The sequence below is a fragment of the Dendronephthya gigantea genome, unplaced genomic scaffold (genome assembly GCF_004324835.1).
Source record: "Dendronephthya gigantea isolate DGI-Jeju-01 unplaced genomic scaffold, DenGig_1.0 000015F, whole genome shotgun sequence".
Classification (NCBI taxonomy): domain Eukaryota; kingdom Metazoa; phylum Cnidaria; class Anthozoa; order Malacalcyonacea; family Nephtheidae; genus Dendronephthya; species Dendronephthya gigantea.
The window spans coordinates 2,054,625-2,077,766 of record NW_021163025.1 but is presented as its reverse complement, the minus strand read 5'-3'; the positions used below and the strand labels follow the sequence as shown (position 1 = coordinate 2,077,766).

General features: G+C 37.9%; 3 protein-coding genes across 3 annotated transcripts; 1 reads left to right on the top strand and 2 right to left on the bottom strand.

The window, feature by feature from the left end:
• Positions 1–80: 80 nt before the first annotated feature.
• LOC114519923 (serologically defined colon cancer antigen 8-like) lies at positions 81–5,200 on the bottom strand. The gene is made up of 17 exons (XM_028540102.1): positions 5,008–5,200; positions 4,739–4,893; positions 4,518–4,640; positions 4,382–4,432; positions 4,227–4,291; positions 4,091–4,144; positions 3,903–3,927; positions 3,460–3,693; positions 2,942–3,094; positions 2,717–2,782; positions 2,398–2,466; positions 2,058–2,174; positions 1,794–1,922; positions 1,484–1,616; positions 1,254–1,371; positions 953–1,127; positions 81–563 (listed from the first exon to the last, which is right to left on the bottom strand). Exons 1-17 carry the CDS (start codon positions 5,090–5,092, stop codon positions 336–338), a joined length of 1,980 nt encoding a protein of 659 aa, XP_028395903.1. The 5' UTR covers positions 5,093–5,200; the 3' UTR covers positions 81–335.
• A 351-nt stretch (positions 5,201–5,551) lies between these two features.
• On the top strand, positions 5,552–6,912 carry LOC114520195 (nuclease EXOG, mitochondrial-like). Its single transcript, XM_028540422.1, has 3 exons — positions 5,552–6,056; positions 6,278–6,486; positions 6,571–6,912. The coding sequence occupies exons 1-3, from the start codon at positions 5,564–5,566 to the stop codon at positions 6,910–6,912; spliced, it is 1,044 nt and encodes a 347-aa protein (XP_028396223.1). The 5' UTR covers positions 5,552–5,563.
• Positions 6,913–7,394: 482 nt separating this feature from the next.
• On the bottom strand, positions 7,395–21,524 carry LOC114520194 (delta-like protein C). Its single transcript, XM_028540421.1, has 16 exons — positions 21,327–21,524; positions 19,805–19,929; positions 13,670–13,843; positions 12,826–13,107; positions 12,262–12,325; positions 11,423–11,683; positions 10,868–10,928; positions 10,453–10,586; positions 9,885–10,046; positions 9,403–9,463; positions 9,041–9,303; positions 8,840–8,903; positions 8,603–8,742; positions 8,328–8,399; positions 7,789–8,080; positions 7,395–7,676 (listed from the first exon to the last, which is right to left on the bottom strand). The coding sequence occupies exons 3-16, from the start codon at positions 13,739–13,741 to the stop codon at positions 7,580–7,582; spliced, it is 2,025 nt and encodes a 674-aa protein (XP_028396222.1). The 5' UTR covers positions 13,742–13,843; positions 19,805–19,929; positions 21,327–21,524; the 3' UTR covers positions 7,395–7,579.
• Positions 21,525–23,142: the final 1,618 nt, after the last annotated feature.

Sequence of the window (23,142 nt, the reverse complement as noted above, 5' to 3'; positions counted from 1 at the left end):
TCATCTGGAGCGTTGGCGAGGATAGCAATAAAATATATATAAATATTATGATAGTATTTAAAACATTTTAGGTTCTGTAATGAGTGTAATTGTCCTATCCTGTAATTGGTAAAGAAAATTTCACCATATTTCCATAAAAAATATCATTACAATAGAACATTTTAAACGTAAAAATATGTCTACCATTTTCAAACCGTTATTGTTCTATTATCACTGCGTTTTATAATTCGCGTTAATTCTAATAAACCCCTTTAAAAAAAATAGCTGTGACCCAGTAATCCTTTGTAGTTTCTATGTATATTCTTGTCTATTCTCGGATTTGAAATCATAAATCATTATAAGCTCTCATCCTCGTTATTAATTTTAACGTTACTTGGTTTATTAACACTACATGAAGTATTGCTTTCACTTCCCTGTTTATTGGCTGAAATATTTCCCGCCTCCTGAGAGTACCGCTGCGGCGGTGTGCCCGCGATGCAACTCAGCTGTAAATATTCTAGTTTGTGACTCAAGGTTTGTCTGTCCTGCATTAACTCCTTTTGTTTCTTTAAAAGGTTGTAAATCTAAAAAGGAAATATTGCTCAATGCTTTCGGTTTTATAATAATTAAGCCAATAACAACGTTAGTTTAGTTTAGGTTTCCTCCTGTAGTAACACTGGATGAATAAGAGATGATCCTTACTGGACCTCTAGGAAGAACAGTTTAGAACTGATAGAGCTATCCAGTATAAATAAAGTTAGTTTAGTTTAGGTTTCCTCCTGTAGTAACACTTCATCAATAAGAGATGATCTTTACTGGACCTCTAGGAAGAACAGTTTAGAACTGACAAAGCTATCCAGTATATATGAAGTTAGTTTAGTTTAGGTTTCCTCCTGTAGTAACACTGGATCAATAAGAGATGATCCTTACTGGACCTCTAGGAAGAACAGTTTAGAACTGACAGAGAGCTCACCATTTTTAAAGCTTTTTTGTTTTCCTGCTTTAAAAACTTCACTTTACCGACAAGATCAGTATTCACTTGAGAAAGCCTTTTTTTCTCAGACGTTATTTCCTCGTTCTGTTTACGACTCGTCTCTAGTTCTCTCGTTAACAAACTCGACTGTTCTCGCCATTTTTCCCTCTCCGAACTACACCAATGAAAATTACATGTAATATCTCACGATAGACGCGAAAAAAAAACACAATCATATATCCTCGATGTCATATTGCAGTAGAAAGAAAAGTTGAATGAAAACATTGATTCGACTCTATACCTGTGATTCCCTTTTTTCTCTTCTAATTTCAAAATCAATCTTTTATTCTCATTCTTTATCGCCGAGGACATTTTCATTTGCGTTTGTAACATTTCACCCAGTTCTTTTCGTAATTCAGCTACAATTAAAAACAAGACAAAGCTTAACCTCTTCTCCCCATTTAAATCGTTTCCAACTATATCTCTTTGCTGTAAACAAAAGATGATCACTATGCATAATATCATTCATACCATGCTTTTCTTCACTTTCTTGTAAAGTTTCGACAAACTGCTGTTCTCGCTGTTCGTCTTGTTTCTTGCGATTCTCGCGATTTTGCTCATGAGCGCTTTCCAAGTTTGTCTTCGTCAGAGTCAGCAGATGAAACTGAAATATTTAGGTTAATAGGTAAATGTGAAAGAGGGATCAAAAAATAGTTGAAGTGTCTCATTAATTGTTACCCATGTTTAAGTCTATACCAGGGTTTATGCAGGAGAAAAACCTATTCCCAATAGCAGGGTTAATCATAACCAAGTTAGATTCCCTGGGATTAGCGCCACAAACCTCATTCTCAAGTTGTTTTAATCGTTCCTCAGTTTTCATATTTTCCTCCCGTGTTTCCAACCAACCGCTCTGGGCTTCCGCCAGACGGTTTTTCAACGCTTCATTTTCGGTCGTCAGTGCAATTTTTCCCTGCAGAAATTGTAACGAGATAAGTGGAAAACCTGAGGAAGATCCAAGAGTCTACAGGAGTAGTATCAAGAGTCTGTATGGAAGAGAAGAACAAGCAGATATTTCATAAACATTACATGACGTTTCTCCCAGTACCCGTTCATAATCTTTGAGTTCTCGTGCGTGAATGTTCTTTACATGAAGTAGTTCTTGTTGGGCTTCAACGCGTTCACGAGTGCAAGCAGCGAGGTCGTCCTTGGCGACTTCTTTCACCTGTTTATTACGAATAATATTGAAGAATAAAAACCCAAATAAAACATTGAAACGACTAAAATAATGTAAAAATGGAAATCGCATTGAAAAAAAAAACACGCATGTAGGTCATTATACAGCCATACTAAAAGTGAAAACGGAGAAAAAGTCCAAAACAAGTATTATGTTTCATTTTAGAAACGACGTCATGCATTACAACAACGTTTACAGTTAGTTATATTACCTTGTCAATATCGACATGGGAAACGGCCAGTTCTGTTCTTGAATGCTCCAGGTTCGATATTAAGTTCACCTGTTCAGAAAAGAGCCTTATTTTGCTGATCTCGCAGTGGAGAACTGGATGTGTCCAGGTCCGTCGCTAGAAGCTTAGCTGGCAATGTAACCCAGTTTCATGTATTCGTCTTCTTATGCAAGACTGTTTTCTTTCGATAGCGAATGTTTTACGCTCATTTTAACATGAAAATACTCACCAATAATATGAATATACACACCCGAATTTAGCTTCTAGCGAAGGTCCTGCATGCGTCATAAATGCAACTCACTTTTTCACGGATTAGTTTCTCCAAATGATGATCATTTTCATCGCATTTCTGAGTTAACAACTGGATCTTAACAATAATTAGAAGGTCGGTTATACACTGAAGAAACATCGGTGGTAATTTTGGAAACAAACAATGAATTATTTCCCCGATTTCACAGTTGTTCCTGCACGTTGGGTCTTAATTACAAAAAAATTTTACGTTATTTTCCAAAGAGCTACAGCCTACCTTCGCTTGTAAAGTCTGTTTTTCCTTCTCGTATTTTTCCTTTGTATCATCGCGTTCACGTTTCCATTTTTCCTGCGCAGAGGAAAGCAGCGATTCGTGTCTTTTTCTTTCTTCATCCATACCACTTTCCAGCTGTTTAATCTTTATAATGGCCTGGTAAAGATCATGTTTAAGGTTAACTGAATTGTGCTTCAAAGAAACTCAGATACTGTAACAATTAATAACAGTATTCTTACAGGTAAGGGGCAGGGACCATTCACCTTAACTCATTCTCTTCCCACTAGCCAGGAATCACCCAACCTTGGCTTGTTATTCTCTGACAGGCTGTGGGCAGAGATCCACTCAACTCAGCTCACTTCCCTTTGCAGGCCAGGGACTTTCTCACAAAAGCTGTATTTCCTCTCACAGACCAGGGTCAGAGACCCACCCACCTCGGCTGTATTTCCTCATGGGGGCGAGGGGCAGGGACCCTTTAACCTCATTCACCTCTGACATACTGTGGGCAGAGACCCACTCACCTCTGCTTTTTCAAGTTTAGCATTCTCTGCAGTCTCAGCGCTGTTCTTCACTTGCATGTAAGCTTCAAACTCACGTTGATGACATTGTTCTAACAGAGACTTATGTTTGGTCAACGTCTCTGTTAGTTCATCTCTTTCCTTCGTGAGTTTATCCAAAGTTTTCATATGCACCATTGATGGTTGTGAGGCAAAGTAGCTGAGGCCACCACATTTCATGCAGACATTGTCCTGATTCTGAAATTGATATTGAGTTGATACATCGGTCTGAAAATGCCGAATATAAGGGCCACAAAGAGGGGTAATGGGTAGTATGCCATTGCTTATGTACTCCCTTCTGAAAAGGACTATCAATGGCCTTATATATACTATTAACAGTCTTTTCTTTCTGTCCTTAGAAATAATTTTACTGCTACGTAGTTAATGTCAATTGGATAAAAACAAACCTGTTCACCATCATTTGCCATTGACCTGGAAGAAAAATAATTTATCACAAATTATGAAAAAATACTGTACATAGTTGCTGCCTAGGGTATCTTAGTTCGCAGCTAGCCTGGGCCTGCCTAGGTTACTTTCCAGATCCTATGTTATATTGCAAGCTTAACGATAACACTGTATATCTTGAAACATTCACCTTAGTTGAGATTGAAGTTTTGAAACTCTTTCTCTATAAATGTCAAGTTCCTCTCTAAGAGAAAACAAATATTTCAATTATTAGCAGCGAAAGTTAAGGCTGAAAGGTATCTCAGCATGTCCCCAACGTTACGAACCTAGTGGACTTGATAATTGTCTCTAACTGGTTCGTCTTCTTTTGATTAAGTTTCTTAACATCATCCTGTTGAACAGACATGAAACCGAAGAGACTGAATTATCAATAAAGCTTTTTGATTCATGTATTGAAATATGCAATGATTTATTGACCTACCAGTTCATTCTCCAGTTGATGAAGGTAATGTCTGTCTTCATTTTGAGCAAACTAAAGAAAACATCAAGATTTAATTGAAGCCTTTTACAAGAACTGCTATTCAGATATACTGCATACAGTTTGTCAAAATATTTACATGGACTGTTGAGTGACTTCTTGTAGCATCATCTTTAAGTGAGTTCTCTTTCAATCTTTCATGAAGCATTTCATTCTCAGAAACTACCTGCTCCGTTCTGAACTTCAAACCAGCCAGTGACTCCTATAAACAAGTACCAAGCAATATTATTAAAAACAAATCGTCCAATAGATCTGTGACTGTTCTTCCATTGAAATGGTATATTGTGAGTAAGCTATTACCTGATAAAACACGAGCTGGTCTTTCAAACGTTTTGTCAAAACATCGCTTTCCTGCAAAAGATGAACCACGTCTTGCACTGACATGTTGAAGTCCCCTTGAAATAATCGACTCTTAGACAATTTCCTTTCTTCCAACAGACCTCTCAGCTTGCTCGCTGAAGAAAAATTATGCAAATAGTTTTGCATGAAGCAAGAAATGTGGATATATATTCTGATCATAGACATAGTCATTCTGTCAACCAAATGAAAGATTTTGAAGATCTACAAACCTGAAGATTCTTGCAGGTCTTCAGAGCTATCTCCGTGACCTGGAATCTCTTTGTAATTGTGTTTTGGTCGACCAGATAACTTCATGGTTTAAGTCAATGAACTTAAACGGGTTTAAGCCTTGTCGATTTTCGTTTATTTTATATATTTTTGTCCTAATTTTTGCAACTATTTTGTTGTTGTTTTACAATGAAAAGTGAACCAAATCCATTACAAAGACATGAAGTATTTCAGCATTCTCTTGATGTGGTCGTCCTCCGTGGGCTCAAAATTAGAATGAAATTTTCACAGATTGAAAATTGTGTGATATGTACTGCAAAACAAACCAATTTTCCTCAGAAATAAGCAATAGACAACCTCAAAATACACTGCACTAATATAAATATAGATTTCTGCACAAAACAGATAAATATGATGGTAAAATTTTATGTTGATATTTTTATTTTACTGATGAAGATAATGAATATCTTCTTCTCCAAAGCGGAAACAGTTCATGTCCACAACCTGTTCGCAGGTAAAAATGACTGTATATTGGAAAATGTTTTGAGGAGTGACAAAATGAGTGGCAAATACAGGGCGGTTTTCGACGTTTTAACCGGCTTTTTCTTTGGAGCCAGTGCTGTAAAAATATACTATGAAACCATCAACACGGAGGAGGCCAACGAGTCGTTTATATTTCGAAGAAATAAGAAAAAAATTGACGAGATTCGTGCCTCGCATGAAAACTTGAAAGTTGGTCAAAGCGAGAGAGTGATACAAAGCGATAGAAATCTTAAGAAAGTCAAAACTCACGAAGTCTTCAGATTTGGTAAGCCACAAGGGACGGATTTATTGTACTATAAGAGTCACGTGTTGGCTTATGACGCGGCGAGGAAAGTCCCACTCTGGGTAGCGGAGCATCTGACGAAGGAGAAGTTGACGATGGCAGATAACCAGGCTGAGAGGTCCAAGTCGAGTTTCCAACCAGACCCAAATATACCAGAGATATTTCAAGCAAAGAATGATGATTATTTTAAAAGTGGTTGGACACGAGGGCATATGGCCCCAGCAGGTATTGTTACGGTCGTGATTCCAGCTGAAAATCTATGAATTTATCTTTAGAGCAGATTTACGAAAATGGTCCGTTAAGGTCTAGGTCAAACGTCGTGCTTCGCGCCGAACGCATCAAAAACAATACGCGAGGCTTTTCAGCTGATTATTTATTGTTTTCAATTCGTTCGGCGCAAGTGAAAAGTAATTTTCGACCAAGGTCTGATATATATTATAACGTAGGTGACAACAAATTTGACCAAAAGTCGATGGACGAGACATTTCTGTTGTCAAACATCCTGCCTCAGAATTATGAAAATAATGCGAACTTCTGGTACAGAATGGAGGTGTTCTGTCGTAATCTCACGAAACAGTTTACCGATGTTTACGTCATCTCGGGTCCACTGTGGTTGCCATGCCAACGGAATGGAAAGAAAATTGTACAATATGAGGTGAGCAGTTAGGAACTATCAATCGATACGTATCATTTACCTAGAAATCCCACAAAACAACATGTTCTTCTTTCACTCTTCCAGGTTATTGGTGAGAACAATGTCGCTGTTCCAACTCATTTATTCAAAGTCATCCTAGCGATTGATTCGACCAATGGTGCTGCGATGGCTGCTTTTGAAGTTCCCAACGAACCAATCACATACGAGCAAAAACTAACAAATTTTCAAGTTCCGTTGGAGAAGTTGGAACGAGACACTGGATTTCGTTTCTTTCAAGAAACACGAGATTTTAAGACCCGAAATTTGTGTGATTTTACCGGATGCAAACTGATCTCAAAAGAAACTATGGAAAATATTCTGTCACAGAGAGAGACGAAAAACGCTCAGAATACCAAAACAAACGGAGTGATTTTAGAAACAGCTTGATAAAGATTTACTTCATGTAAAGATTTACAGTCCAACTTGCAATATTTCACAGTAAATTTGATGAAAACCACAAGATATTACGCCATATTGTCAAGAAACTACGCACACAATTTATCACTGATATTTACTACATTGTAATTCTTAAAACTTTTTCATATTAATATAATATTTAGGATAGCAGTCTACAGCAATAAAATATCTGGGAATTTACAGCGTAAAAAGTGTCTAAAATATACTATATTCTATAAAACGTATTTAAAATAAATATTTTATATTTTTCGGCTAATATTTTCCTTAAAAGGAATCTCTCCAGCTACAAACAAAATCGCTCTCTAACCACATTAGATCATAATTTACGATTGCTTGTGTATAATATTTGCCACCTGTCGACTTTGAGTCTTCCTGGTACAATTTTAGAAATTGTTATTATATATATATACTGCTTGGTCAAACATATAGATATATATATGCAGTGTTATCTGACATACTTACATTAAGCAGTGCGCACGCGACCTACACTCAAATGGTCAGCCATTTCCCTCCTATATCATCCAATTCACAATTAGGAATCAGAATATTTTCGCCGATGACATCCTCGTTGACAACAACGTTGTTTATCTCATCTGGCAACGCAGCCAACTCGTGTCTGCTTGCCGTTCATTGTTTGCTATATGATGCAATATTTCGTCCCGTGCAACGAGTTATCCTCGTTCGTGATGACGCAACCAGGCTCGTAGATCTCTGGCCCGTTATCAATCAACGTGCTAAACGAAAAACCCGTATCGTCTGTGGATATTTCGACAATTCACTGAAAAGCCAGTTCACAACTCAATATGCCCTTCAATTCCTTTCATACAAGTCTCATTTCAGTCTTACCTTCGAGAATTCTGCGAGGGTTGTAAGGCCACTGGATTTAAAACGATCTCCGGGGACTTTTTCTTTTCCAAGTCAGGTTTCGACGGATTATTATTATTTAAAGCAATGCCATTGCTCTCCACACCATTCCCAGCCGTGTAAGATGGCACCACGCAGTGGTTCGCGACGATCCCCGAAGGCGGTACGTTGAATGTCGCGTGCCTCCGATGTCGTCTTCGTATCAGGCAAACTATGACACTAAGAAGGAGTACAACTAGGATGCTCGACAGAATGTAGATAATGCGGTCAGTGTCTAGAAAAAAAATGATGGGAATATAAATAGAGTTACATAAGAAGCCATATAGCTCAGTGGTGATAAGTTTCCTGTGTGTAAGACCAGCATTTTTTGCAAGAATTGCAATAATTTTGCAAAGAGTTTTGGCCTTTGAGGTCGTCACACATGAGCGTTTAACATCATAAAGCATTAAGTCGATTCATTTTCGCTTTTCTTTCGAGGAAAAAAGGTCGGGAGAACATCAAAATAGCCTCAAATTTTCAACCTGATGTCGACTCTTCTGTTTCAACTGATACAGTGTTACCACAACGCGAGCTGTTGTCTCTTGAGGAACATCCTGGGAAACAAGACATGTTTTTCATTAGAACATCGCAATTAGCAAACTGGAGGAAATCTTCTGCTGAGAGTTATCTGCGGTAGAAGTATTCCTCTCGCCCAAGTCTGAGGTAAAACTATGCAGATTACAGAAATCTCTTCTAGTTACAGAAGTGCACATGAATTAAAACGCTGCATTACCAAATCAAATCATCTTCTACATACTTATTTTACTTGTGTTGCAAAATGGACCGGTCCAGCTTTCGTTGCACAAACACTCGAACGGTTGACGACAGAAACCATTCACACAGGATGAATTTCTAACACATTCACTGCAATTTGGGCCTTTCCAACCAGCGTTGCATCTAATAAAACATTAGTTTGAACCATTTGTTTGCATTTTTAGCTAAGAAATGAAGCAACCGACTTTTGAAAGTAATAATAAAAGGTTAGAGGTCGAACCTGCACTTGCCATCTTGACAGCTACCACGGCTTTCCTCGCACCATTTTGGACAAGGAACTACAGCTAGACGAAAAAAAACCTATTTTATCTTGCAAAAACCGATAATCGACCTAATCTGGCTAAACAAAGGACGGTTCCTCCTCTACACCGACCAGTGTAGGTTAAATTAAGCTTTTCTAAAGTATGCAACACTGCCATACCTACAAATTGGCAATTTCGTCCAGTGAATCCTCGCTTGCATTCACAACTATAGTTGCCCTTAGCGCCGTCCACGCATGTGCCGGCGTTTTGACATGGATTCCGCTGACTACAAAATGATTTAGGCACTGTGGTCTCGTTGCAATTCTCTCCTTTCCAGCCCTCTTTGCAGATGCACTCCAAAGGTTTGACACAATATCCATGCGTGCAGTTGGACGATGGTACGCATTGGTTGCAATCTGGCCCGGACCAATTATCTTTACATCTAGAATTCAACGTGTAGAAACTCATTAGCATAGAATAATTGCATTACCATCAACTCATTAACGTATACCAGTACTATTGTAACAAAATAGAGTCTTACTTGCACTGATTCCGTTTTGGGCATTCCGCGTTACTGCGATTGCACGACCGGGGACAGAGAGCTGAATTAGAAAACAAAACACAAGGCTTTAAAAATAAATTAGGCGAATTTAGATTGAAAACGGGAACGTTAAAGACGACGTGGGCCATATTTGGGCGCATCACGCCCAGGGCCGTAGCTAGACCGCTTAATTGGGGGGGTGTATATTCATATATTCATGTTTATATACCATAGGAACAATAGCATACAAAAGAAATCATTCGGGCATAAGACGAATATATGAATATGCACCCCCCCAATTAAGCTTCTAGCTACGGCCCTGATCACGCCATTTATTCTTCATTCTCAACGCCTCTGACGTTCCCGTCTTCAATCTAAATCTGTTATTGGCCTTCAGAAGACGACACTCTAAATAGTTCTTTCAGAGTAAGTTAAAGAGTAAAAAACCGTAAAGAAAACGGGTTATAGGAACCTCAACGTACTACGAAGCAAAATGATTGTTTTTTTTTCAGAGAAATAAAACTTACATTCGTTGCAATTGGGTCCATCCCAATCGGGATAACATCGACAAGTGAAGTTTTTCTCGTTGTGGTTGAAGCACTCGCCGTTGACGCATGGCGTGTAAATTGAGCAGTAATTCATTACTGTAAAAAAACACAGTTAAAAACATGCAGGGATTAATGATAAGAGATTACTTCTCATTGCAGAAAGATGTTTACATGTTTCCTCTAGAATTTAGACTCCGTGAATAAATAAATGCAATATCATTTCAAAAGAGACCATGCAAATATCTTGCAAGCGAAGTGAATTCCTACAAGTGGAAAGCTAACCGTCCAATCATCCAGACATGCACGAGCCTGCAACGCGGTCAGGAATAGACTAAGCTTATCTATACTTGATTTTTTTCCCTGACTGACAAACGTATAGATAACTGGGGGGTTTTTATAGACTCGCTTCTGGTCTGATTTCTGAGTTAAGCTGGAATGCTGGAATGCTATGTAACTCAAGAAGGAACTTGTGTCTCTACTGAAAAGCATAGTTACAACTTACATATATCACAGCTTATTCCTGTCCAATCTTTCTCGCAGTTACACGGCCCCAATGGATGATCACAGGTTCCATGGACGCATTTATGAGCATTTATACAAACTCTACACAATGAACCATCCCATCCATTTAAACATCTGTGTAAAAAGTATAGACATGGATGAGAAATGACCTCCCCTTGAAAGGTTTGTCAACACCAGTGCCTATATACGAGATGAAACTACGTTCCACATTTGGCTATAGAATAGACTTTTCATGGTCGTTGGTCTAAGATTCCCCAATATGGATTAAATTTGTTTTACGATAGACGGAGACTCTATATATTCTGTAATTTGTAATTCACAAGTTAAGTTACCAAATGTGAGAATATTTTCGTAATAGAAGCAATATGTTATCGTTAAAATTGATATAATCGTACTTGCAAAAGCCAGGACTGTCACAAGTTCCATAGGGAATTGTGCATTCTGGTGAACAGATTGCTAAATATCAAAACAAGAAAAAAATATTTTTATGGTCGATTTTAGTAAACATTCATGAAGTCTGCTGCATGGGGACTGGGAAGGCGATATAAACATTGCAGCTTTGGACTTTGGAGCTAACATCTTTATCAAAGAGTATCCTCAATCTGTCAATTTATCAAAGTCATACCGAACGATGGGCAATTTAAAAACTGTTTTATTCGGTGGAATATGGCGCTATCCAGCATTCCAGCTTTCGTATATACAACAAGCCCCTGGATAGTTTGTTAACCCGTTAGTATTTCTAAATTGAGGATTCTGCTTAATAAATGTTGACTGAAAATCTTTAGTTTTAGTGCTTTGGCAGACATTTTGAGTTTTGACAACGCTTAAAAATCACTATCCGGCGGATATAGCGCTATACAGCTTTCATACAACCTGCCCCTGTTGATAACTGCAACCCATTGCTGCAATCTAGTATTATTTAAACATAATATACCAGGTGAAACACTTACGCGTCGTGCAAAGATCACCTTTCCAACCAGCACGACAGATGCGCGTCCCGTTTGCAAGACATTTCGTATGACCAAACCTGTCGTTTCTCTCGCTGCAAAAAGTGTCGCATTGCTCTCCATAATAATTCTTACCGCACTTTAGGCGATACAGAAACTCGACTGTTATATTATTCTTGGAGAAATTTTGGACGGAAATGGAGTTGATCGCCTTTGGTAATGGACGACTAAAGTTGACGATGTCTTCATAAGACGATCGGTTACCTGCACAAAAAGAATTCGCGAGTAATTAGACATTCGTTTAAGATCTTTGACATGCTGCACGCAGACAATATTTTAACTAGGTGACCTTTTGGGGTACGTTAACTAAACGGATATTTTTTGCCAATAAAATGCCAAATAATATTTTGACCTATCAGCTATCATTCTTTATGAAACTACTAGAAATTCGTTTGTGATTATGTTTAGTTATAAGAACAATAGCTCTGACGTAAATTTGAAACTGAAATAAAGTTTATTTCAAGAGATATTAATTTGTTTCAACTAAGAAACGGGTTTCTCTTTGGCTCTGTTTTTATACTGGATTCGCATAGTCACGATATCAAAACTAGCCATATCAAAGGGAGCTTTACTCCCATAAGTATGATAGCATGATTGCTTTAACATGATCTCCCAAATGAAAAAGTGTTTTGGGAGGACTGAGATACCGTAAAACAACTTAAACTGATGTCGTCATTGTCGTGACCACAAGAATCCGGTATAGTGAAGTTGGATAGTGTATGTTTTAGCTGGGGCACAGGTATCCCATAACAGTGTAAAACGCGCGACAAACTGATACTTACCAAGGGAGGGAGATCCATCAATTGAATCGTCGTCATAAATAAGTATTGTAAATGAAGCATCGCTCTGCAAAATAAAATTTGAAATTAAAAGTTTAAAATAAGATGAATCTCCTAAAATGAATCATTTTTTGCAAGCGTTAGTTGGGAGTGTGTGTTGTTAGTACTCCGTCGCATTTATCATTGATGGTGGAGCAAAGTTATTGCAACAAGCTGATAAATAATAAAAATATATATTTGAAAAGGATGTGCTATTTTTATAGCGTGGTTTTTGAATTCAGAAACAGATGCGAGCAAATATGTTAAGGTTTAACTTTATGATTATCTTTAACCTAATCACCTCAGAAATTCAGAGAAAAATGAGTTGGTTTACAGTTTAAAAATAGCTATTTTCTACAATCCTATTTTCTCAATTTAATGACAAATCCTATTATATCTTTCATTTTCCGTCTGTGGAGGAACATTCTCCAGGTACAAGCTACGGTTGACCTTCGTCGGCCTCTGTAGCAACGCAGCTTCGGCCTGGAAACGGGTATAATCGAAATTCAGAAGAGGTAAAGATCTTACCCGGAGATTTACATTCACTGAAACAGAACTGCCAGCGAAGCTTTCGCTTGACAAAGAAAAATTCTCGTGCGAGGATGTGAACTCAGAGGTATTGCGTAGAATAACGCTGGACGTACGACATCTTGCTCGAACGCAAACGGCGAAGAAAACATCACAACTCCTTGTGCAATTCAGAGCGTCCTTCCTGCCATCGCAGCATTGGTTTAATGCATTTCTGTTGTGCGGATTGGAAAATCTTGTTAGCAGAACCTCCAATTTCACTTTATTGTCAAAAAGATCAACCTGAAAAGAATAAAAATTTAGCAAGCATGCTTGCAAGGCATCTTGTTGCTTTGCAAGCGAATCAACCCATGGTCTCTTCAAACCAAAGAAAATTTGCAGCAATGAGGAATTCAGTGCAGCGATGAAATGATTCTGATAAAAATCATTGCTGATGACGTGATAGAGTCATGTAAAATAATGACAATGACAAATCAGTTCATCTCTGCCCCCAAAACCTCACGGTGACTGGACTAAAGCTAGAGTCGTTTATGATATCGCTATCAGGATAACCGGTTATGAAAACCAAATGTAAAACACTATTATCTGCCCGCAGATGAAGCAAGTCAATCTCATTGATGAATCGATATACTTCAGAAGCAAGTTATGTAAACTATAACACGACTTCTGCAAAGTATGAAAAAGAATTTGACAGTTTCTCGACGCTGATAATCACAGGTCGACCTCTGTCTTTAGTACGCCATCCTAACCTAATCTACAAATACACGATATCTGTCCGGGCACGAATTAAAACCATTCGATAAGTTTTAAAATAAAACAAAAATAAGTCGCTTTGTTTACCAACCTCGTCGATTAGAAACCAGCAAAGCAGAATGAGTATGAATGAGTTTGAGAAACGGTGCAACACCAGAGCCATGATCTTCTCAGGACGCCCAAAGACTAAACTTTATTTGCGGATATCAACGTTAAACCATGCTATACTGGTCCGGATGCAAAGATCACCAGCAAACAACCAAGTCTAAAAACACGAATCCCCACATTAGCGGAAGGAACGGCAAAAGCCAAAGAGAGGTTTTGAATTCTTTGATAGATAATACGAAGATACAAGTGATACGCGAGTGTTTTGATGCAGACCAGATGCTTGCGTGACCGCCGAAAATATCACTTATTTGACAACCTAACGAGCTATTTTGACTTCGCAAAGTATGCGTTCTCATGTGTTTTGGCTTTCGCTCTGATAGCTTCCGAGGTTTAAGAAGTTTATCTACTTAGTTGAACTCTTAAGTCCTTGAGGCCAAGATTACGACATTCCCCGGTTTCGTAAGATCGAATACAGCCTGCATGGGTTGTTTTGGCACAAGGATACGCTTTGGGGAATGTAAAACAGCCAGGTTAATACAAGAATTCTACGACGACCAAATATGATCAATTCGTAACCGGCTCCCTCTCTCCTGATCCCGGGCATTGCTTTGACATTTCACATTTCTGCCAAAGTAAGGTTAACGAGAAACTTCCCGTTGGGTGATGGGAAATACCTGGGCCCCCGCCCTCTGGTCCTGGTATCCTAATATAGGGTGATGGGGGTACAATAGCTGTGTAAACACATCGCATGAAAATATTCAAAACTCGCTGATTCATCGTTGTTTCTACCATAAAATATTTAGGTAAAATAGCGAATTAATTTGACAATGCCAACATATCTTTACAAGGACAACAAACTGAAAAAACAGCGGCGCCAAGTTGATATTTGGTTAAGCACTCGATATTTTGTCTTTCCGAACATCGTCTGCACGTTTATTCGGCAAGTAAGCCGAATTATTTGTCTAGAATCTAGATACTGCTTTTAACTAACTCCCGTAACCCCGAGGGCGACGTTCATGAGCAAATGTCAACTGCCTGATGCTCTTATGATGGTGGAGGAGTGGAGGAAGGTAGCACGTGGCGGTGTGCCTATAGTTAATCGGGGCATTATCGGATGAAAGAATGGAATTCTCGTATTACTATCTGCCATTCTCTGCCATGTTCTACAAACACTGTAAGACAAACAGTTTACAAAGATGCAATAACACCACTAATTGAAAGCAAACAAAAACTTATTCTCAAACCTATTCCCAATGTAAACAAGGGAAAGATGCCATATATACCTCACGGCAATGTATGTTTGCCTTCCTTTTTAGATCTTTCCCACGAGATTATATTGAATTTCAATGCAAGCACCTGAATATAAACTCTGTGGTCAAACGAAATATCCAGCTTTGGCTCAAGAAACGGCAGTCTTAGTTTGGATACACATAAGAAGCAATTAGCTTCGTCATGCTTACGCTAAAATGTCTATTCACAAAATTAACCAAAAAGTGGTTGTAATTAGAATTTCGCATTTTTTTTGTTGCTGTTGATAAGAAAATTTATAGCCCCAGTTCATTAGACACTATCGAGGAACGCCATCTGCCTGCCGTTCGGCGTTTGACTGAAATCTCACCTGTTAACCAGCTTCGGTTCGTTTTAACAAAACAATAATTTCGTCGTGGATGCATGCAGGTTTATGAATGAATATTCAGCCGAAGTCAAACCTCGAGGTAAAAACCACAATATGTCATGGTTTATTTTTAAAATAATATAAACAGTGACCATGCCACCAGACACGTTTTAACCGCTGTGTGAGATCGAATTTATAAACTGTATTTATATCTATGGAGTACTTCCTTAGTCTACGGAAGGTAGAGCTTTACTTTGGCATCGACATGACAAATGTTTCTCGTCGCTAAAAGATCAAGTTTTCGGAACCAGGGGCGTATTGTGACCACCCTGATTCCATGCTGTTTGTTGACACTGATGCGCGGCACTGACTGAGCGCTTACAACAAAACTACCATCGCCTCATCTCTAAACCCCCTTAAAACCGACGTCGGTCATGTTGTCACCAGGTGCGTGAAAATGGCTCTTATCAGTTCTAACCCATCTCATTTCAACTACAAGTCTCGGCAGGTTTTGGGAATTGATCTAATATTCCATGCCGTCTGTTAGCAAGTATATGATGATAACAAGCGTAAACCTTTTGTTATTGGTTTGCAGGAGACACAATTCCTGAAAACTCTCTCCTACATGTTGAAGTCCTGGAGGCATGGATAAGCTCCTTTGACACGATACAAGCACGATATTTAAAATGAATACCTAGCGACTCCCTTTTTTAAAGATTATCAGCCAATTAATTCCCAAATATATTAGTAAATCATACTTGTAGTTTACACTTTATAAATCTTCAGTATTCCTTCACTCACGACAGCTAGTCTGTGACACTTAAGGTTGGATTTCTGCAAGCGAACATTCGTTAGAAACGGAAACAAAAGGCCAATTCGCCTCTTTAACTATCGCCACTGCAAATAAGCGAGGAATATTTACCCCGAATGCAGTTGAAGCCGTGGGAAAATGCGTTCCAAATGGATATTGCGTGGGTTATATTTGGCAGAGGAACTTGTCTTTCTATATAACTTAACATGCCTTCGTCTGATTGTGTAATTGATTTTACGTCAGCGCATCGATTTGCCTTAAAACGAAATGATGTAAATTCTAAATTTAACAAGGATTTCTAAAAAGTTTAGCGACTGAAGTCAGTCGTATTCCTGGTGGCCGTTCTGACGTGATAATCTGTGATCCCGTGTCAACTAACCTAAAACCGTCCACGATATCTACTTATTAAAATATTGTAATACGATTTTTCAAAGATGCAAGTTCTTTCTCGTTGCAAGAGCGCTTTTGAACTGGTAATTAAATGCTGAAACGTAAAGTTCTAAGTCACGAAAGGCACTCAAATACATCATATTATATTTCATCAGGTAAGTCTTACAACAGCATTGTTGTCTTTGCTTGAGAGACTAAGTAGTATACTGTCAGCGCATGTGCAGTTAACACCTAGCTAGCTTATATACCTAAACTTGATACTGTTCTTGTGTTTGACCTCTCAAGAATGGAGTAAAGTAGTCCTCCGACAGAAATAGATAGGACAATTGGAATTTAAAAAATCTAGTTAAAAAAATTAGTTGGCCTCAAACAGTCTATGTAATGATGTCATTCACGTATTCGTGGTAAAAAACACGATAAGGTTGCGATGATTTTACGAAACGAATGTTCGAGTCGGAATCCGCATTTAATTCTACAGAGACTACTATATAGAGATATGGCAGTTTAGAACTGATAGAGCTATCCAGTATAAATAAAGTTAGTTTAGTTTAGGTTTCCTCCTGTAGTAACACTGGATCAATAAGAGATGATCCTTACTGGACCTCTAGGAAGAACAGTTTAGAACTGATAGAGCTTTCCAGTATAAATAAAGTTAGTTTAGCTTAGGTTTCCTCCTGTAGTAAGTAGTAACACTGGATCAATAAGAGCAGATCCTTACTGGACCTCTAGGAAGAACAGTTTAGAACTGATAGAGGTATCCAGTATAAATATAGTTGGCTTAGTTTAAGTTTCCTCCTGTAGTAACACTGAGTCAATAAGAGCTTTTCTGCATGGGTCAAGTTTTTCTGTTGAGCGTTTTAAAGAACACCCTTAAGAATCAAGATAAGGATTCTCAGACGCCTCTTAAAGTTCTGTTTCACCTTCTTTGATAAAATCGAATTCCCTGAGTTCGATAATTATCTCACAATTGACATTTTTGTTGATTCTTTGACAGATTTTTGTGTCGGGCATTTTAGAGGGTCACCTTGACTATACTTTTATGTAATGACTACAGAGCTATATTGTCAAAGTGCTTAAGAAACTATAAATACAAGAAGAAGCGCGGGTGAAGAGGGGGATTCCACTCTAGGCGACCTCTCGGCCTTTCCCCCACCTCTATATATATAGTGCTGGTCACAAACAGGTCACTTTCCTCAATGGTGTTATTATAGACCAAACTTTGCCTTACCTAAATGTCTCTGACGATTCCAGACTGACCGTTCTCTAGTGGCCGCATGAAATTTTACTCTCAATAGCCATGAGTCAGATTTTTAAAATATCCGGAAAATGTACTTATAGGGGCTAGGTTATAACCAGGTACGTATTGACAGCAATATAAGAACAAGTTAAGAGGATTTATCCTGCCCATGCTTGCGGTCATGACAGTGTGTAGTGACAGTAGACATTGCTTCACCATTGAACATGCTTCACTAACTAAGAAGTAATGTTATTTGATTACAACGTGATCGTGTGTTTTGGGATAAAAACTGCGCGTCGATCTGTCCTGTCCACATACATGCCCAGCGATTCAAACTTCACCGAAAGTGCCGAGCGGAAACGTAGACCAGAACGTTGACCAGGACAACCAACAAATCAGTTCATCCTGTCGTTGGACGGAAATTCGACTAGACTTTATTGTAAATTAACTGCATTAATGCGAATAATTTATTTTGCGGTGAAACTTTGGAAAACGCGCTTATGATTGTTCCGTTATAAAATGCGTGCTTTGTAGCTGCTTTAACTGGACAGCATATTTGTACGAAATATCTTCCTCAGGTAGTTCAGACACAAACCACGACAGCTTATTGTAGAATACTACCTGAGAATACTACTCGGTCGTCATGCAGACTCATGCAGACACCCCTAATTTCCAATAACAGCCGCACTCCGTAGAACCTTTCCATCTCGTATGGAAATATGTTCAATAATGTTTCAAAGACGATGAAAAAAATAACGCTACTTCGCTAAATCACGCTACATGCAAAAAACAGAGAAATCCCTCTTAAAATACTGATTAAATGATATGTATAGCATCACACGAATACTTAAATCCCGCATCGTCTGCTGTTGATTCCAAAATCCTAATCATGCGATGACGCAGCCTTTCGTTTGGAATTTTATCGATATTAAGCAGACATCGATCCTGTGTAGCGTGCGAAAAATGTAACAGAACTAAGGCATGATAATTATCAAGTATTTTAAAATGTCACTCAATTGTAACTAGAACGAACTGATCTGCGGCAAAGCCAGTGTTGCATGGTCGCTAAAAATCAGATATGGCTGTTTTCCTTGTGAATATACAAAGCAAGTATAATTTGATTCCATTTGATTTATCGACTTTTGTAGCTATTTCCTTGGTAATATGCTTAACACATAAAATATAGTTTTAAATATGTCAATTTAATCTTACTTAAACGTTAAAAGAGAAATAACAAGTCTTGCTACACAAGTTCATGTAATCATGTATGTTGCAACGCGAAAATTCTCGTTCACATCAATTTTTTTGATACACAAAAGAAGGAGTTTCGAAGGGGATTCAGGATGGAAAAATTTGTTATTTATCGTAATGATACTAAGTTGTTAACATCACACTTAAATAACTATTTATAAACTTGAAATGAAAGCGTGCAATGTAATCTATTGTCAGTAGGGGTCTCTTCGCCGGAGAGAAAGTTGGGAATGTGTCTATTATTACAAACGAAAAACATCGATTTCAAGCGACTTGAAACGTCCACGAGTTGATAATTTCATTGTGCCTTTTCGTTAGTGGTTTGTGGTTTCGTTTACAATAGGAGGGCTTCCTATAGACCTCGCAATACAAACACTTGAGCTTCCTTTTCCAAACTCCCGTATCAAACTTCCTGAAGTCTCAACAAGTGTTTATATACAAAAATTCTCCTCACGAAACGGTTTACATCCGCGTCAGTGAAAATTCGGGCCGCCGAATTGGTCACGAATGTACGAATGATAGCAAACGTGCGCGCACTATGCTAATTCGGCAATCCACGATAGCCCGAAGATAGCTAGATATTAGTAGCAGGACACACTACATGCCATAGGTCACCGAATCAGCGCTAAATTACCACAAACGTGAACAAAAAGTCAACCGTAAAACACTTGACCATGTTTAATAATTGTAGACAAAAATTTGTCGTACACAGTTTGTGTTCCAGTGTAATTATGTGAAGATCGTGCCTACCAGACGAGACATAAACAAAACCAAAGTAAAATAGAAATGAACTGAGAAAACATCGTACGCTTACCGTGGTAGAAGTTTGATCGTGGTTATATGACCATATATAGAGCATACACAATATGACCTGGTGGCGACAAGATTCATATGTGGATTATCGTTGAGAGCTTAAACCTTTCTACTTTTCGCTCGCATCTGTAAATGACATTAGAAGGGTGACATAATGAGACGGTAATCGACGTGATCGCTAACTCAGTGGGATATCCCGTATTTAATCTTCAACTTAAAACAATTTGTTTTGGCCCGAGTCGTATTGTACTGGACGCATATACGAGCTGGAATCTGGATTGCTGCATGATTACTAGAGACTTCCCCTCACATTCGCAGGGAGATGCGCGTATATATACTACGAAATACAACAGTAGTTTTTGTTTAATAAACACACGAAGTCGGTTGAGTCTATGTTTTTTCCTCTTAAATTACTCGCCTAATGAAAGGTTTCCCCAGATAAAGCTTTCTATATAGAAATACAAGGCACTTTGATACAGCGTTGAAATAATAAATTTTGCAAACACTGATGAAGAATTTTCACACATTGCGTGATAGCTCAACACAGTTTTGAGTTAAATTGTCTTGACATGATCTGGGTCAAGGTCTATCACACGGGTCTATCTCTCTGATTGTATGAGTTTAAAAGAATGCTAGACTCTGCATGTCAAAGTCCTATGACTCTTATCTATCCCATGGTTCCAGGATCGTCGCGATCGCATTGTGCATGGTAATACTAAACTGAACATCCTAAATCTTCCATGAATTTCCCCCCGCATTTTTACGGAGCGTGGGTAGTTTACGAGCATCCTGTGCAGGGCACGCGATAGGTTAAAAAGTCCAGACTGGCCGGCATATATTTGTCTTTATTTGATATTTCTATGCTTTATATATGTAATACACGTAGACCTCCCGCAAACATAATATGCAATGAAAAGTTGCAAGCGCAGCAAAATTCATTCCCGAAGCCCTAGAAAGACCTTTATGTATATTACGGGAATTTCTCGCCAGATCACAAACTGCAAGAGGCTTCAAACACAAATATTTTATTTAAATCTGATTTCAAATTGACAGGAATGATCATTAAAACAACAGATCCGAACAGGGTTTAATTGAAATGAAAGATGTGTCACTAAGACGGAGTTAAAACTGATCGCATCTTCAATTCTTCGTATCGTTGTGGGAAAGAAAGATTACGCAGGAATTCACGCTACATTCACCGGCTGCTAGGGTGCTAATGAGGTGGTATAAAACGTGGTACATCTGAAACTAACACAATTGTAAATTGAAAGAAAATACTTTCCTCTTTCATGATTTCGATTAACGTAATAATGCAATCCAATTAGGCAGAGTTCAAATTTCGTGATAGAAAGCATGATTGCGACTTACGAGTAAGAACCTTAGAAAATTGGTTATACTCAAGCTGATAATTCAAAATATTTGGTGAAAATAAATCACGGACAATGAATTGAAATGGATCACTTTGACCAATCACGAATTACGATGGAATTACGATATATATCCACACAAGTAGCATAACTTACGCTTCATCTGAATGTAATGTTATCTGATCATTGAGCTATTGTTTTGTAGCAAGGTTAATTGACAAGGAGACAGAGATTGTATTTGTAGGCAGGGTACATATAACGCGGTTCATTATTATCAAATTGATGGAAAATCCTTTCCCATATCAACATGTTCATATCAATGAAGTTCACCAAAGGTTAGCGCGCAGTTCATGACCGCACGACTGAGATTATCAAGTGCTGAAAATGTACTAGCAAATCCCACGTCGTCACGGGACTCATCACGGCTATCAATCAAAGTTCTATGAACGCCAGGCAGGGCGCGATAGACCAGCGTAATAAGCGAGTGAAAAGCTGTCGAGACAATGACTGTATCACAGATTTTCAGCATGCCTTAATCGGAGTACTTTTTAAAATCACTATAAATATAAAATAAACTTCATAATAATGGCGTTAAATTACTTAAATAACACGCTGCAATTAGGTGATTTTGACTGATTTACTTTATCGCGCGATATCAAATGGTCACAATTTCTCGATGGACGTCCATTCCACTTTTCCACTCTGATTTAACGCGGGAAAACAAAAAATTGCGAATCTTATTACTGTGAACTCATTTCTATTTTAAAAACTGTTTTGTTTTCTAAATGTTTGTCAACATTTCAAGATGTCGGAAATTAGCTGGAAACAACGTAAACACCGAATTATTTGCCAAACTTGAAGAGCAATCATTTATGATAAAAAAAATCATTGAAATGTATCCGGTGTCAAGATTATTGTGCTACTTAATAATCAGTTTAAATACGAATTTGTATATTTGCTATTTTTAATGCCGCGTAATCGTTATTAATTTCTTCAAAAAAAGCAAAGGAACTCTCATTTACGCATTATATAATCGCGTTTTACTTCAAAAATTTCCCAAATCCTTTAACCAATATTTTTAGTTATAGCTTCATGAGCAAATTGGTTATCTGAGACGGCTAATTAAAACGGGTAATTAGTGGAAAATGTAGCTAGTTTTTTTCATTATACGGTTTAACGTTGTTGATGTGTCGTTGTGAACAAAATGATAAACATTTTCAATACTTTTGGTTACAGGCAGAAGAAGCAATAGTTATAAGACAACATCAACGGTACGGGCTATAATTCCAAAAACAGAATTAATGTATGCCCACCATTCAAAATGTCTGAAGTAGTGAAGACTAAATAAAGAAGGGAAATTTGCATTGCCATTCAACTGTTGTTTTGCACGAATATATACTATCCTCAAACAGTCCTATTCATTCAGAATTGAAATCACTACGATTGATACATTATGTAAGTAAAACTGTAAAGTATCAGAAACTTCATAAATCTTTTGGAGTTTTATCGTTAGAACTTCACATGTATTTGTGGTAAACACACTGAGTATCCATTCTATTCAACAGTATCCAAAATTATATCACCTTTGGCGAATCAATATGGCGTCAAGGATATTATACTTATATACTGAATACTGAAGTAAAGAAAAAAGCCACAAACCTGAATTAATGCTCCTTTTTCACTTTTTTTAGTAGCTAAACTGGTGACGCATCATACGGCTTATAGATCGATGAAACTTCAGGTTAATCGGCTTAACCTTATAGTAGAAATAAAATATTCACACTGTCCAACATCGAATTAAGAATTGTTATCTTCCACTGAGTCAGTTACAGCGAGGAAAACAAAAAGATGAGAGAAACTCATTTAAAAAATCGTTTTCGACTTAAATGAAGAATCTAGATCATTTGCCAAACTAAGGCCAACTTTTACAACTTATATAACTATCATAACAATGAACAATATGCAATTAAAG

Coding starts and splice junctions, on each gene's coding strand:
- LOC114520195 (XM_028540422.1), top strand. CDS start 5,564: ATGAGTGGCAAATACAGGGCGGTTTTCGACGTTTTAACCGGCTTTTTC. Junction 6,057..6,277: donor AGGGCATATGGCCCCAGCAG/GTATTGTTACGG, acceptor ATTATAACGTAG/GTGACAACAAATTTGACCAA. Junction 6,487..6,570: donor AGAAAATTGTACAATATGAG/GTGAGCAGTTAG, acceptor TCACTCTTCCAG/GTTATTGGTGAGAACAATGT.
- LOC114519923 (XM_028540102.1), bottom strand. CDS start 5,092: ATGAAGTTATCTGGTCGACCAAAACACAATTACAAAGAGATTCCAGGT. Junction 2,175..2,397: donor CCCATGTCGATATTGACAAG/GTAATATAACTA, acceptor CGTAATAAACAG/GTGAAAGAAGTCGCCAAGGA. Junction 564..952: donor ACAAAAAAGCTTTAAAAATG/GTGAGCTCTCTG, acceptor TTTCCTTTTTAG/ATTTACAACCTTTTAAAGAA.
- LOC114520194 (XM_028540421.1), bottom strand. CDS start 13,741: ATGGCTCTGGTGTTGCACCGTTTCTCAAACTCATTCATACTCATTCTG. Junction 10,047..10,452: donor AGGAATAAGCTGTGATATAT/GTAAGTTGTAAC, acceptor GTTTTTTTACAG/TAATGAATTACTGCTCAATT. Junction 9,304..9,402: donor CCAAAACGGAATCAGTGCAA/GTAAGACTCTAT, acceptor GTTGAATTCTAG/ATGTAAAGATAATTGGTCCG.